The 16,719-nt window shown below is 40.2% G+C and overlaps 1 protein-coding gene across 3 annotated transcripts in view; it reads left to right on the top strand.

Moving 5' to 3' along the window:
- ryr2a (ryanodine receptor 2a (cardiac)) overlaps nucleotides 1-16,719 on the top strand; it is a 356,843-nt gene that overhangs the window by 265,126 nt on the left and 74,998 nt on the right. For all 3 annotated transcript variants that reach the window (XM_057825571.1, XM_057825570.1, XM_057825572.1), the window contains 7 exons: nucleotides 8,862-8,943; nucleotides 11,384-11,542; nucleotides 11,626-11,780; nucleotides 12,003-12,218; nucleotides 13,019-13,291; nucleotides 16,005-16,211; nucleotides 16,289-16,603. In XM_057825571.1, the coding sequence (XP_057681554.1) occupies nucleotides 8,862-8,943; nucleotides 11,384-11,542; nucleotides 11,626-11,780; nucleotides 12,003-12,218; nucleotides 13,019-13,291; nucleotides 16,005-16,211; nucleotides 16,289-16,603 (1,407 nt within the window). The remainder of the gene's footprint in view (nucleotides 1-8,861; nucleotides 8,944-11,383; nucleotides 11,543-11,625; nucleotides 11,781-12,002; nucleotides 12,219-13,018; nucleotides 13,292-16,004; nucleotides 16,212-16,288; nucleotides 16,604-16,719) is intronic.

Here is a 16,719-nt window from a genome sequence, read left to right as displayed (position 1 = left end):
AGGGTCATGTACTAGGTTGTGCTGCAGTATAATAATAACAGTTCATGTAGATGACATTGTGCTGAGAAAAAAATATATACTGTTGTTTAAAAACAAATCAGACATTGTAACCAATATTACTACTCATAAAAATATTTTGTAAAGCACGTTATATCACAAATGGATCTCAAATGGCTACAACATAATGGCACTATACACAATTTAAAAATACTGTAATTTTCGGACTATGTGCTGCTACTTTTTCCCCTCATTTTAAATTCTACGGCTCATAGTCCGGTGTGGTTTATTTGTTGATTTATAGTGTTACCTACGTATTAACCCATATATTTGACAGCGGCAGTCATAAGACTGTCATAATTATGACATGACACTATCTGAAGGTTGTCATTTAGTATCATCTGGCAAATAATGTCACGAACTCCATTTATGTCCAGCTTGGATCTTTTACATCCATTCAAAAGTGAGATAGTTTAGTTTAGCCAGATTACACAAAATGACATCTGTCATTAGCATTTATGAATGCTCATAGCAGTGTCATTTCATAATGAAGGAATTGAACCTTTTAGCCAGATTACCGGAATCACGCCAGCTGAACCACCGGACCCGCGCTTGCGCAGATCCAACGACCTGGGCCGGCGAGAACTCGTCAACCCAGCCAAAAGGCCAAACGCGTTTACCTTAGTCTTAACCACTTGTACTGACTCCATTTTGAAAGCTGGAAAAAGGCTTTGATCAAAAGTTGACAATTTATTCAGGTCGACAGTGTCATGTTTTTGTGTGTCCTCAGCTTTTTTTTTTTTTCTTTACTCAGCACCTGTTTGAGCCAGACTGACGGGGTAACGCAACACACCTGTGCTTGATTAGGAAAGCTCAATATTTAAGGAAGCCTGTCACCATCTGCTAGTGTCTGACTATTGCTTGCTACCTGCCTTGCTTACCGCTGCGTTCTCATCGTCGTCCTTGGTGCTTCCCGACATTCTACGGTCATGGTCTGGTTTGATCATTTTTACGTTTGTGCTCTTTTGGACTTTGTAGTTAGAATTTTGTACTCTGTTATATTCGCGCCTTCTAGCGTGCTCTCTTAGTTGTACTTTTTTATACTCGCATTTTCTAGCGTGCTTCCTTTGTTGTACTTATTAAAAACAAACATTCACTCTACCTAATCTTCTGGTCTGTGTTTGGGATCCACATCAACGGCTTGCCGTTCATAACAGACAGCGATCAAACAGCATGGCGAAACAGAAACAGACTCAGGTGAGGAGTCAGACTCGTTCCAAGGTCACCATATCACAATTCAACAAAAGGTTCCCGAGAAAAATGGCTTAGTTAACGGTTAGTTAAACATTCAGTCTTTTTGAAGGCTCTCGCGGGGCGGGCTGTGGGCAGAAGGAGGGTGTGCTTGGGCGTTGTTTAGGATTATTGTCTGTTTGTGGACAGGCGTAATCAGAAGTTACTGTTGTCAGGGCAACAAGGGATGTGGATTTTGCCACCACAGCGTCAAAAGGCCTCTTGGGGTCTTATCAGTCATGTTATCAGTTGGATATCGGGCGTTTTCCGGTGTGCCTTGTGTTGGGACAGGACGTCCCACCATTTGTTCTGGACTGTCCGGGAGAATTGATTGCGGGAGTTGGTGGTGCAGATGTAGGCTTGTAGATGTCTTACCTCGTCAGTATCAATCTTGCTCAGTCAGTTGCATGACGAACACGTTGGGCTTCCGTGATAAGAAGGCGTCATGTATCTCTTATGCTCTATGGCAAATATATTCTGCTTGTTTTCCTTAAACTATGGTATAAGTGCTATTCATTTTATATTGGGTGTGTTAGAGTAATAAAAACAGTCAGTCAGTAAATACGAAAAAAGATACTATTCCCTTCAATAACTATGATCGTCTTATGACAATCTTATGTTAAATAAAGTGTTACCAAATACCACAACTAGCAATTAATGAAACAACTGGAACAGTAACTAAAGAAATAATTAGTACAGAACATCAATTTTAATTGTTATTTACATCTGTAGCGCTGCAATGCATGCTAGGAGGTATGTTGGACGACAACAGTTTTGACAGAAGGTAGAAGCAGAGGTTGACTGTCTCCCACCAAGGGAGCAGTGATGGCCAAATGAAGCTTCTTGAAGCAATTAGGCTTTGCAGCTAATTAGTTCAAAGCTTCATTTGGTCTAACGACAGTCTTATGATGCCGATGTCAAATAAACTGTTACCGGTTAATATCTTTTGGTGTTGATATCCCATAATACAGTGAAGACAGCTCCGGAATGTGGTCCAGTGTGGCTCATCTATGAACAAATGCTGTTTTCGCGTCAAACTAGTTGTAGGAAGTGTTTGGTCTTATTATAAGCCTAAAAAGTAGTATTGCCTGCTCATTTTAACCCCTATAACAAGCCAGCAATGCTTACAATTTATATTCCAAGCTTATTATGAGACGCAGAAAAAGTCTTATCATAAGATTGATATTTATAATTGGAATCACAGGCTTATTTTGAGCCTCATAACAATCCTGGAACACTTCTCGCATCGCTGGCCTAATATTTGATTCACAATAGTCATTTAAAAAGCTATTTATACTACTTTTCAGAAATGCAGGCTTTACACAATACATACCTAATCCTAACCTAACTCTTAGATCAGTGGTTCTTAACTGGGGTTCAGTGGGTAAGTCTCAGGGGTTTGGTGAAGGTTAAGAAACGCAGAGCCCTTGTTTTGTTTACTGACTAAATCTAGGCAATGTGGAGTTTTTGATCAGGTTTTGGACTGGTTTTTCCTCAATTTACAGACTTTATTCCATTTCTTTCAAATGCTAGCCCTCTATCTAATGGGAGGAGGCAGGGGCGGACTGGTAATCTGTGGGTTCTGGAGGATCACAGAACGGCCGGTGCCCTGGACGGCCGGCGGCCGCCATTCATTATGCATCACTGTTTTTATCCCCCCTATCCTCTGATTATCTACAGTTCGCATCCAATCCGACAGGTGGCAGCAATGCGCCTGGCTTTTCACCGCCAATCTGATAGACTAGGAACGACGAAAGCACAGAGTAGCCTTCATTGGTTCCTTCCTTGTGGAAGCAAAATAGCGACGAGTGTTAATGCACAATATGGATGGTGGTGGCAAAAAAACTGAAAAGAGCAGGGTGGCGCGGAGAAGGTTAGAGAGAAAAAATTAAAGAAACTGGAGAGTGAAGCATTAAAATGTCATAAATCGACAAATATTTTCGCAAGCAGCAGTCTGGCTGCAACGGCCACGTCGGGTAACAACAGCTCAGCTCCCGGCGATGGTGAGAGGGAGCTGCAGCCGCTCTGACGTGCAGACGGTGCTGGGAGAGAGAAAAGAAGAGGGAGGGGGCAACGATAAACTGTTGGAAGTTCCCCAGACAAGCGCAGGGCAAGTAAATTGGGATGAAGAGGGTTACTTGCTCTGTAAACTGGCAATTGTTATCCATCAGGTAGCTACATTTTAAATCAAATAAATGACAATTAAAGGCTTAGTGCCAGCTAGTCGATGTACCCGTTTGCAATCGTGTCAAGTTACAGTATGCTAGTCCTACTATCCCTCTCCTAAGAAAAAATATTTTAGCCGTAAAACAATGTATGCACACGCAGCATAGCAATATTAATTCAGAAGAAATATAACAAAATATTAATAAAATGAATGGTTTTACTTTAAAGTTTAGGTAGTTAAATTGATGTTATATACATTATTAATCATTTATATATCGTTTTGTTTTCTGGTTAATACTTTCCAATGAAGTTTATGTATACAGGATTTGTCTTGAAATGTGTATTGTATTTTCATTGAAATTTATTATTTGTATGGCAAGATTAATTATGGCAGGGGTCTCCAAACCGGTCCTCAAGGGCCGCTGTGGGGCCTGGTTTTTGTTTTAGGCAAGGCAAGGCAAGGCAAATTTATTTATATAGCACAATTCAACACAAGGCAATTCAAAGTGCTTTACATCACATGAAGATCATAAAAATCACATTTAAATCAACACAACGTAGAAACGAAGACAAAAGATCGCATTTAATCACAGAATAAAAATAAATAAAATAAAAATAAAACAAAAACTACTACAAATAATAATAATTGAAATCAGCAATGGAGATAAAAACAAGAGGAATAGAAAGCAGGTAGATTGAAATATATAGACAGTTATAGATATGCAGTGCTAAACAAAAGCGTTTTTAGCCCTGATTTAAAAGAGCTAACAGTTTGAGCATACTTCAGACGTTCGGGTAACTTGTTCCAGAGGTGAGGAGCATAATAACTAAATGCTGCCTCACCCTGCTTGGTTCTTGTTCTTGGAACATGCAGAAGACCGGTTCCAGACGACCTTAGGGGTCTAGATGTCTCATAGGAACTCTAACAAGTCAAGCATGTATTTTGGTCCAAGGCCATTAAGTGTTTTGTAGACGAGCAGTAGTATTTTATAGTCTATCCTTTGACTTACTGGAAGCCAGTGTAGCGATTTCAAAACTGGTGTAATGTGGTCCAGCTTCCTTGTATTTGTGAGGACCCTGGCTGCAGCATTCTGTACCAGCTGCAACTTCCTGACTGATTTTTTATCAAGACCTGTAAATATACCGTTGCAATAGTCCAATCTGCTGAAAATGAATGCATGCATAAGTTTTTCCATGTCTTGTTGAGTCAGAAGCCCCTTAATTCTGGTTATATTTTTTAGGTGGTAATAAGCGGATTTAGTGACGGACTTTAAATGGCTATCAAATTTTAGGTCTGAGTCAATAATTACGCCAAGGTTTCTGACTTGATTTGTAGCTGTAAGTGACATTGTGCTAAGTTGGCTGCTTATCTTTGACCTTTCCTTTTTTGGCCCAAAAATGATCACCTCTGTCTTCTGCACATTTAACTGGAGAAAATTCTGGCACATCCATTCATTGATTTGATGAATGCATTTGCTCAGGGTGACTAAGGGACTATAATCATGTGGGGACACAGAAATGTACAGTTGTGTGTCATCTGCATAGGCGTGATAGGAGATGTCATACTGTTCCATTATCTGAGCTAACGGAAGCATATAGATGTTAAATAAGAGTGGTCCAAGAATTGACCCTTGAGGGACTCCACACGTGAATTTGGTTCGTTCTGACTGATGGTTTCCGATTGACACAAAGAAATCCCTATCATGTAGATAGGATGTGAACCACTGAAGAATAGTGTCAGTAAGCCCTACCCACTGTTCCAATCTGCTGAGTAGTATGTTGTGATCAACCGTGTCAAATGCGGCGCTGAGATCCAATAGTAGCAGAACAGATGATTTGCCTGCATCGGTATTCCGACGAATATCATTTAGGACTTTGATAAGCACAGTCTCGGTGCTGTGTTGTGGTCGAAATCCAGACTGAAATGAGTTAAAAAGATTGTTTTGCATCATATAATTCTGGATCTGTTCGAACACAACCCTTTCGATAATTTTCCCCAGGAATGTCAGATTTGATATTGGCCTGTAATTACTAATGGTTGAGGCATCCAGATTAGGTTTTTTTAGGAGAGGTTTTATTACTGCAGTTTTTAAAGTCTGAGGAAACTCTCCTGTTTGGAGAGAAGTATTTATAATCTGAAGTATGTCTGGGGCTATGCAATGAAAAACAGTTTTGAAAAAGTTTGAAGGAAGGATGTCAAGGCAGCATGTTGTGGGCTTTAATTTCGACACAATTTCTGTTAAAGTGGCATAGTCCAAGAGGCTAAACTGTCTAAGATTGACGTGGGGGACATTTTGGGAGGCATTTAGTGTAACATTTGTTAATCTGGAGTTGCACACAGTCTGTCTAATCTTTAGTACTTTGTGTGTAAAGAATGCTGCGAAATTATTACAGGACACCTCAGATGCCAATTCCTGAGGTATTGATGCTTGTGGGTTTGTCAGTTTGTCAACAACAGAAAATAGTGTGCGGGTATTGTTAGTGTTTCTACTAATGATCTCTGAAAAATATGACTGTCTAGCATTTTTCAGTTCCTGGTTGTATTTGCGAAGACTGTCTTTGTAGATATCATAAAAAACTAGGAGTTTGTTTTTTCGCCATCTGCGTTCTGCTCGTCTACAAACTTGCTTTTGTTTTATAGCTAGTATGGCATTTCTCCAGGGTGACCTCTTCTTTCTTGACAAAGATTTTGTCTTAATCGGGGCAATAGTGTCAATTACAGTCATCACACTGGAACTGAAACTATTTACAAGTTCTTCCACTGGAGCTATTGTAGGGGTTAATGGTGAGGCATAGGCCTGTGTGAATAACGCACAAGTGTTATCACTTATGTAACGCTTCCTAATAAACTCTGTTTCCCTTTTCAGAGGATGGACAGGGGTGGTCATTTTAAACATAATGCAGTAATGATCAGACAGAGCAACATCATTCACTGTGACCTCAGAGATGTTAAGACCTTTGGATATTATTAAATCCAGTATGTGCCCTCTGTTATGTGTTGGAACTGTGACATGCTGAGATAAACCAAATGTATCCAAAATATTTAAAAGCTCTATAGCACATCCTTCTTCAGGATTATCAACATGAATGTTAAAGTCACCCACTAGAACAACACAATCAAAGTCCATGCAGACAGAAGACAGAATTTTGGTAAACTCATCAAAAAACATTGTGTTATACTTTGGTGGTCTGTAAAGTGTTACCAAGGCAGCTCTGCAAGGGCTTTTTAGCTGAATGACAATATATTCAAAGGAATCAAACTGACCACATGAAATATTTGTGCATTGGAAAGTGTCCCTGATCAGACTGGCAACCCCACCTCCTTTCTTATGGGTTCTTGGCGCATTAAAGAAATTGAAGTTTGTGGGGGTTGCCTCAATCAGAACTGTCGAGCTCTTATCTTTATCTAACCAAGTTTCTGTTAGGAACATCATGTCAAGGTTATGTTTGCTGATAAAATCATTAATTAAGAAAGATTTGCCAGCTAAAGATCTTATATTTAGCAGAGCCAATTGGAGATGCCAGACTGGATTCACTGGTGAGTTTTGGGAATGACATACTATGCTTAACAGGTTGGCAGAGTTGATTGAACGTTTTTTATTTCTCACCAATCTAGCCCTTTTTGTGTTGTTTATCACCACTGGGATTGTTGAGCATACAGACTGTACTCCATAGGGCCCCGGCTTTTGCTGGGACAGAACAGTCTTTGTAATGTTGTCACAGCCTGGACCCGGTGCATATCATATTGGTGTCGCAAACATGGCTTCCTCCATAGAAGGATAATACCGTGTAGTTCCAGAGTTGTAGTGCTTTGGCTTTGCCCCGAGAGAATTCCAGGGGAGGCTGGTTGGTTTGTTGCCATCTTCCCCTGGCACCTGTCGGGTGTGACAGGTACAGGGTGGAAGCGAAGACATGAACTTGAGGAGATCAAGAGACTGGTTAACCTTGCTATTTAGATCCATGGAGTCCAGACCAGGTTGACTCATTATTCCATCCAAACTAAGTCGTCGGCGGGGTGGCTTCCGGGACTGTGGGGATTTAGGCCTTGATGAGGCCTTAGCCTGACTGAGTCGGCGGAGTGGTGGCGTCTTGGAGTGTGAGGATTTGGTGCTGGATGGGGCCTTATCCTGGAGTCGGCGGCGTAGTGGCGTCTTGGAGTGTGAGGATTTGGGGCTGGATGGGGTTTTAACCGATCGAGTACCGACAGTTTAACCAATGAAGTTTCTGCTAAAACAAGCAGCACCTGACTGCAATCAACTGATTACACTTGTAAGACACCAGATTGGTGCAGAGGTTTTGTCTTGTTTTGTTGGAATGAAATCCTGCGCCCGCCGCAGCCCTATGTGGAATAGTTTGGAGACCACTGAATTATGGCATAAACAATGAAGTCATTTTATAGACAGAGATCTTTAAAGATATATTATAACCAATTGGATACGTAAAACTTGCTTTGAAAAATAAATTCTTTCATTTGTTTATTCAGGTTGATCATAGAGCTAGTACAGAAAATGAATCCAACTCCAGTTCAGCCTTGCAGTACTTTGAGCGCCCGTAGTCAGACAGTCACAGTCTAGACACATTTTCTTCATTTTTCTCTCAAAGTGCACGAAATTGGTGCATTTTACAATAAAATGTAAAAAAAAAATAAAAAAAATTCTCCCGGGAGGGGCATGTTCCCGGACCCCCCTATAGGGTCTGTGTTTCCCTTTGTATAGCGATTCTTATGGGCTGGGCTGAGTCAAAGTCCAGGGCTGCTTTTTAGTCCCAGTCCGCCCCTGGGAGGAGGAATCGGTTTGCTCAGTGGATAGTTGACTGGCACTTGGTATTAGGAAGTATAACAGACCTAAAGACAACATGAACTGCGTAATTAAAAATAATAATAAATTGCGTCATTTTACGCCATGAAAATAGTATGTGATGCAAATGCAACAATAAAATGAGAATGTAGACATGAAAACAAAACAAAGGAACAGTGTGAAATGAAATGAGTTTCATTGCATTTACCAACACGAAAATCAACAGCAAAGGCAAAATTATTTGTAATAAATTTTAAATCTGGAAGAAATTTGAACAGGAATTCACTTTGATGTTAGCTTGGCTTTATTATGAAATTCCAAAGGGATGATTGCACCTGTGAAAATCGTGGGGTTCGATACCTTCAGCAAGGTTAAGAACCCATGCCTAAAATGTTTTGTTTTTTTTTAACTAAAAAACAGACAAATATTCCTGCTATTTGTTGTACTGTTGTTGTACTGAGGCATAGTTGGTGGTCCAATCCAATGTGTACCAAAGTTATGTTAGTAAACCGTTTTGTAAATAAATGGGGGTGTTTGCGAACTGAGATTCCACTGTACCTGCTTTGACTGGTTAGTTTCACAAGGTGATATTTTGTATGTTTTTCCCTTTAGGACTCTAGTCAGATTGAGTTACTGAAGAAACTGATGGATCTTCAGAAAGACATGGTAGTCATGTTGCTTTCAATGATGGAGGGTATGACCATCTTTTTTTAAATCATGGACTCCCTAATTAGAAGGGAAAATGGCACAGCGGCATTCTTAGCTATGTATTGTTTTCTGTATCTATTTATCTAGTACAGTATACAGTATTGATACATGAGTACCATGAAAATAAAGGTAGACTCACTTATGGTAAAACACTGCAGGGTTCCAGACTAACATTTTTTACTAGGAGCACAGTGGCCCCTAACTTAAAATTTTAGAGGCACAAGCAGAAGATTCAGGGGCGTACACAGTAAATCAGAGGTGCCCAAGTCCGGTCATCAAGAGCCCCTATCCAGCTTGTTTTCCATGTCTCCCTCCTCTTACACACCTGAATCAAATGATCAGTTATTTGATTCAGTTGTCAAGAGCCCCTATCCAGCTTGTTTTCCATGTCTCCCTCCTTTAACACACCTGAATCAAATGATCAGTTATTTGATCTCGAGGACCGGACTTGGGCACTCCTGCTGTAAATCGACATGCAAACTTTCCCCCTAATTTTCACTGGTAGATACTTTCAAAATAAATACCTAAAACTACAAACCTATGAATTTATATTTTATTCTCTATCAGATTTGAAAACAACCAGTATAGGCCTACTGCTCAGAAATCAGGTTAACATGGGGATTTTTTTGGAGGAGACCCAGCTGTATAATGGATGCGGTGTGTCCCATTCAGGACAAAATATATACAGTATATATATACTAGTATATATAAAAGGAGTTTAAAAAAGCAGAATCTAAAGATAGTCATAGGTTTAGGTCAGGGGTCGGGGGCCAAAAAAACAACATATTAGTCATACAGTGTGTGTGTGTTTCCAAATTGTCCTACATGCATGTGTGATACATCATTGGAAAGCTTAAAATCTCAATTTTCTGGGGGAAGAAAACATTCGAACAGGTAGGTATTTTTAAAAAGAAAATTTTTAAAACCCTGAACCCTAACTCGATGTGATAACGCATAATTAGAGACACTATGATTTTAACGAAATATTATCGTACTTACCTTGTTTCGATCCAAAAACTGTGTAGCATATCTCACCGAGTGTCAAGACACGGACTTTTTGGGGATTTTATGGGTGAAACACGGTAATATAACAAGGGTCGCAATGCAGAAATCGCAGACATCAAGCAGTGGTCGAGATTTTCTTTTTCAAATCGTTACCCTTTTAATTTTTTTTGTTTTTCCAATTTTTCTTTGTTTGGATCGATTATATATTATCTAAAATATCGTGAAAATGCGACAGTAACAAATAAAATACAATTAAGCGATAGATATCTGTGACCTATTTACAGACACAATTTTTTTCATTGTGAAGTAATTTGTTTAAAAGTTTAAAATATGCGAGTGAATAATTTTTTTAAAGTCATTTTTTAAAACTAAATATTAGACATCAATTAATGATTCTAAGCTAAAAATGATAGACATTTCAAGTAATAAATATAATTCATTGCCGTCTTTTTATGGCTGGGTTGAAACAAAAGTGGTTGCGCGGTGTCTGTAAACAGGGGTCTCCAGGGTAAAACGAACAAATTAAAAATAGTTCAGGGGACTTAATGCGCCATGAAACTACTATAGCAGCATATAAACATATTGTTCTATCAAATGCAACGGTTCTTTTGGCTTAAAATACAGCATTCATCACACTGGAGGGAGAAAGGGGTCACGCTCTAACAAGCAGTCGCCGAGTTGCGATTGAAATAAATCTTGAGAAAACAACTAAGAAGTCTAGCATTGTTACTTGGGATGTTACAATCGTTACGCAGTTGTGCACTCACCCCTTGGAAAATGACAATTATGGTGTGGCGTATATTTCCTGGATGTGGACACTACAACCGGGGACGACCAGTGCATAACATTCGTCAAGACAGGCGGAGCCTCTCCGTGCACCTGTTTCGTGAGTCTTGTTCGCCTGCAAGTGCCGACAACCTGACAGTCCAAAAAATGTCACGAAAGTGAAAGCAATGTGTGTCTATATGACTTGGGTACCATATGCATATTTTATACACTCCAGTTTGCTCGGCATCAAGTCGGAGTGGGGCTGACCCCAGCGGCAACTGCTTCACACATCGCCCACCGCCACGTTCTTTTTCTTCTATTGTATTTTGCCTTGGCAAACCAGCTAGTTACATTACCGCCAACAAGTGGCTTTAACCGTGAAGGAGTTTGTCAGCAACAAAAACAGACAAAAAAAAAAAAAAAATCTGCAATGTTACTGGTCGCGCATGTGCGAGTAGATGAAAAAAATACTCGCAATGGCTCTAAATTTAGTCACACAATGCAATCATTTGGTCACAGTCTGGAGTCCTGCACTGTTTTAATAAATTTGGATGTTAGTTTTAAAACAGAAGCCAGAGGACACCCGGCATATCATATCTAATCTATCAATTATCAAGAAACGTCAGTTTTGTAAATTCCAATTTTATTCACAGGTAATGTAGTGAATGGAACCATTGGAAAGCAGATGGTTGATATGCTTGTGGAATCATCAAACAATGTGGAAATGATTCTTAAGTTCTTTGATATGTTCCTCAAGCTGAAAGACGTCACTTCCTCAGATGCTTTTAAAGAGTATGATCCTGATGGAAAAGGCAAGTCTTTTTCTTGTTTTTCATAAACATAAAATGAAGCCTATGATCATTCTAATCATATCGATTCACAAATGAAATGAAAGGTGTCATTTCCAAGAGAGACTTTCAGAAGGCAATGGAGAACCATAAACACTACACCCAGTCTGAAACAGAGTTCCTTCTCTCCTGCGCTGAAACTGATGAAAACGAACTCCTGGACTATGAGGAATTTGTGAAGCGTTTCCATGAACCAGCTAAGGTAAAATCCATTTTTAAAAAGGTTTTAATTCATTTCTTGTAATGTACATTGAACCCTCGTTTGCCCAAACAACCGTTCACATAGTTGCAAATGCTCATTTTCCAGTAACATATCGGCCTTGCTCCATCTTCAGCTTTGGACGTTTATGTAGTAATAAATGCCAGAAACTATCAACTGGGTATAAATAGGTAATGTAATTCTAAACTCTACTTTGATTTAAAGGACATTGGCTTCAATGTAGCAGTTTTGTTGACCAACTTGTCCGAGCACATGCCTCATGACAACCGACTTCACACCTTCCTGGAGCTGGCAGGGAGTGTTCTCAACTACTTTCAACCCTTCCTGGGAAGGATCGAGATCATGGGCAGCGCCAAGCGTATCGAGAGGGTCTACTTTGAAATCAGTGAGTCAAGTCGAACACAGTGGGAGAAACCTCAGGTAAGTTATAAATTCATATCCTACAGTGGTATAAAAAAAGTATCTCACATTTCTGCATAAAATCACCATCAAATGTGATCTGATCTTTGTCAAAATCACACAGATGAAAAAAACAGTGTCTGCTTTAGCTAAAACCACCCAAACATTCATAGGTTTTCATATTTTAATGACGACAGTATGCAAACAATGACAGAAGGGCGGAAAATAAGTAAGTGAACCATCACGTTTAATATTTTGTGACCCCCCCCCCCCCCCCCCCTTTGACAGCAATAACTTCAACCAGATGCTTCCTGTAACTGCAGATCCATCTGGCACATCGATCAGGACTAATTTGGCCCATTCTTCTCTACAAAACTGCTGTAGTTCAGTCAGATTCCTGGGATGGCTTGCATGAATCGCTGTCTTTAGGTCATGCCACATCATCTCAACGGGGTTCAAGCCTGGACTTTGACTTGGTCACTCCATAACGTATATTTTGTTACTCTGTTTCTCAATTGCTTTTTAAGTCTCCTTAGGCAGAAGGTTCACTTACTTATTTCCCCCTTCTGTCATTGTTTGGATGCTATCCTCATTAAAATATTAAAACCTATAAATTTTTTGGTTGTTTTAGTTAAAGCAGACACTGTTTTACATCTGTGTGATTTTGACAAAGATAATATCACGTTTGATGGTGACTTTATGCAGAAATGTGAGAAATTCCAAAAGGTTCAGATACTTTTTCATACCACTGTATTTCTGATGGATTGACCTGCTTTCAGCTTTCAAGTCACAATCTTTTTTCAAACGCAACCCAACTTTAGGTGAAAGAATCCAAGCGCCAGTTCATCTTTGATGTGGTTAATGAAGGAGGCGAAAAGGAAAAGATGGAATTATTTGTGAATTTCTGCGAGGACACCATCTTTGAAATGCAACTGGCCGCCCAGATGTCAGACACAGGAGAGCGCTCTGCTGTGAAAGAGGACAGTGAGCAAGACAGGCCAGATGTGGAAAATCCCGAGAGGAGCTTCTTTTCAATTACCACCATTCGCATGGCTCTGATTGCACTGCGGTACAATGCCATGCTATTGATTAAGGTCAGACTTTATTCTGCATTGAATTTTCAAGAAGGATGTGAACTACAAATATGCTGATTGCTTTACGGCATACGTCACTTCCCCCTTTCCCCTTTGTTATAAAGACGAAAGTCGATGCAAACGCTTTCATGCAAATATTGCAAAGATGGCAGAGCAACAAAAGAGAAAAAAGGTTTTGTCTGAGGAGGAAAAAAAAGGCAGGCTACCATTATATACAGAATAAACATTGGCCCGGCTTTCACTCGCTGGCGTGACACCCCCCTCCCCACCAACCGAACTTGTGTGCGCTGACAAGTTTAGGTGGGGTGGGGTGGGTGTGGCTTTTAGCCACACTAAGCCAGACAGTTGCTAACCGTCATATGCTATTCTTTAGCCACAACTGGATTTAATACATTATTACTGTTCATCCTTCACACAGCCGCTGAAACAGGTATGTTGTTTATTCCATCAGCAGGCGCCCGGGAGATTGATTTTTGATTGATTGATGATTTTACGACACTGTACGAGTGTGCACTGGTCCTCATGAAAAATGCAGTCTTCCTGAAAGTGCCTGTGACAGCATAAAAAATAGATAGCATTATTATGTGAATTAGAATCATATTTTGAGATGATTCTACTATATACAACAATTTGCCAAAGCGTAAATGACGAGAAATTAGTCTTTTAATCTGCTGTTTAGCCCTGCCTGTCATTATAGCGCTCTAGCGTCCCCAGCTGGAGTATGAAGTCGGCAGGGTCTCGATTTCATCTGATTAGAATTCAGCCCATTGAGGGGGAATTATTCAGAAAGAGAAAAATGTGACTAAGAGAGCAGCAAAATGTCATTGTTTCAATCTATCTACTCCAATATTTTTACAGGATATTTTCTTTTATCTAAGTATTTTTCCCCAATTGCTAAATAAATGCTATGGTCATGATAAATAACTGTCTACTGCTAAATGGAATATGAAATATTAAAACTGCATTTATTCAGTGCGACGTGGCAAAATTACTGCATAATGTTCAAAACTGGAGACTTCTTAGACCTCCAAAACGATATTTTATGCCACCAGAGTTAGCACGGCTTTTGTCATTTCCCTGCCCCGGCTTCAGAGACGGAGGAAAGAGCGTAAACAAAACAGTAGGTGTGACAGCTGGCCGACATGCTAACCTGAACTGAGCAGCATTTCAAAGTCTTATTCTTGCCTTTCGATGCATAAAATCACACAAAACTACCCTGGATCTTGTCACACGGCGGCTGGGTTTTTATTGTCTTCACCGTTTGGCAAACCCAAGGCGGCGAGCAAGTTATAGCTCGTTGTTTCCCTGCTGCGGCCAGGAGAGCTCGTTTGCTGGGGAAGCAGCTGGAGAATGACCACCGGACAAACCGGCAAACGTCGGAGGAGGGCGTAGCTGCCCGAGCCCAACCCAAGGATAGTGGTCTATAACCAGGCACTTGAAGGGGCAGAGGTGGCTGGAAGTCTGGACGATATGGAGAACTGCACGAGCATAAGCCGAGTATAACGCTTTCCCGGCAGGCACTCGAATAGGACAGAGGGGGCTGTGCGACAAGCCGCCAGTCGTCGGCCGAGTGGCGTTTTCGGTGGACAAGGAGCATTGTCAGCCACAAAATGGAAGCCACCTCCATATTAAAACGTGCGCCATGATCCTAGTATTTGACATAATACAAAACACGATGTTTACTCACTTCCTCGTAAGTCTAATGGTGCCACAGTTGTCGGACTTGTGGACGTCCAATCTCGGAGTGAACGGGAACTTTTTGAAACACATAAAGGCTCACACGCCTCTCCCTGGTGCAGCAACAAAACCCTGCAGCACCTTTGGCTGGTGTGATACGACAAATAAACGAATTAATCAGCACTTTAATACAAAATTTCTTCAGATCAGTAAGAAGTAAGCACATAAATATTATGCACTGAAATGCTTGTTTATATGATGGCATTGTTATTTTTGCTTGTTAGCAAATAAAAAAACACAATAAATAAATAGATAACAGTTGTATTTTCTGTTTCAGAGCATTAAATGTATTGAATGGTATCGAAAATCGTACCGAACCATGACTTAACTGTATCGTATCGGTGCATCCCTTATACATACATATATATACATGTATATATACATGTATATATATATATATATATATATTTTTTTTTAATTAGTATTTTTTAAAAAAAATTCTTTTCTTTTTGCAAACAGAGTGGTATCCAAACGGTTATCGGTATCAGCCGATACTGCACAGCCAGGTATCGGCATCGGTATCGGGCTCAAACAATGGTATCGATGCAACACTACAAAATACTACCACTTTTGTCCACCGGCGTCGCTAAAATCGACCAAAACTGAAAAGTTACCAATTGTTGCTTTAGTTGATTAGTTGTTGCAGCCTTACTACTAATGATCAGAAGTGGGTAGACGATTGAACACTTCAAATTGTCCAGAGGTTGTGAGTGTGTGCGTGAATGGTTGTTTGTCTCTACGTGCCTTGCCACTGGCTGGAAATCAGTTTAGGGTGAACCCTGCCACACCAGCACCAGTACTACCTTGACCCTTGTGACGATAAGAGGTTCAGAAGATAAACGAATGAATGTTTCTTTCATGTCTACTGAAATATTAGAGCCATTTAATGAATATTTGAAGTACAAATCTTACATAATGCTCCTTTAAATACCTCAGCATAGATAGATCAGCTTATAGGTTCGGTCTGATTTCGCAGGTACTGTCTATGAAGAGTTTTAAGAAGCAGATGAAGAAGTTAAAGAGTATGACATCAAAAGACATGGTGACCACCCTACTTTCATTCTACTGGTCTGTATTACAAGGCCTCCTTCATATTGCCTTTAGTGTAGTTCGAGGATTTTGGAGGATTTTCTACAATAATCTTTTTGGAGGCAATCTGGGTGACGGAGCCAAGCACTTAAAGGTATTGATTTGACAGAGCAATAAGCAATCCATTTTTAACAGTTTTACACAAAACTAAACTTTAATGTCATTCCTCAGGTGTCTGAGCTACTGGCTAGCATGCCTGATCCCACCCAGGATGTGGTCAGGCTGGAAGGGGAGGAAAAGAAAAGAAAAACATCAGACAGGAGCTCCATGAAGGATGACCTGGCATACTTAGCTGTCAATCCCGGTGACACTGAGCTACTTTCAGATATTTTTGGCCTAGACTTACGGAGAGAGGGAGGAAAATATAAAATCAGTCCCCACAACCCCAATGCAAATCTAACTGAAATTCTCAACTCCCCTCTTCCTTCCCCGCCCGCTTGTGGTGCCCCAGTAGCTCCTACTCACGAGCTCAGACAAATGCATCAGGTGAGGATGGGAAAAACAAAAGTAATTATATTAACTCAGGTCCAGACAGAAGATTTTGGGGCAGAAAACACACATAAGCCCTTTACACTGTCTGTAATCCAAATTAATATGCTAAA

The sequence above is a fragment of the Corythoichthys intestinalis genome, chromosome 21 (genome assembly GCF_030265065.1).
Source record: "Corythoichthys intestinalis isolate RoL2023-P3 chromosome 21, ASM3026506v1, whole genome shotgun sequence".
Classification (NCBI taxonomy): domain Eukaryota; kingdom Metazoa; phylum Chordata; class Actinopteri; order Syngnathiformes; family Syngnathidae; genus Corythoichthys; species Corythoichthys intestinalis.
This window is presented reverse-complemented; position numbering and strand designations above follow the sequence as displayed.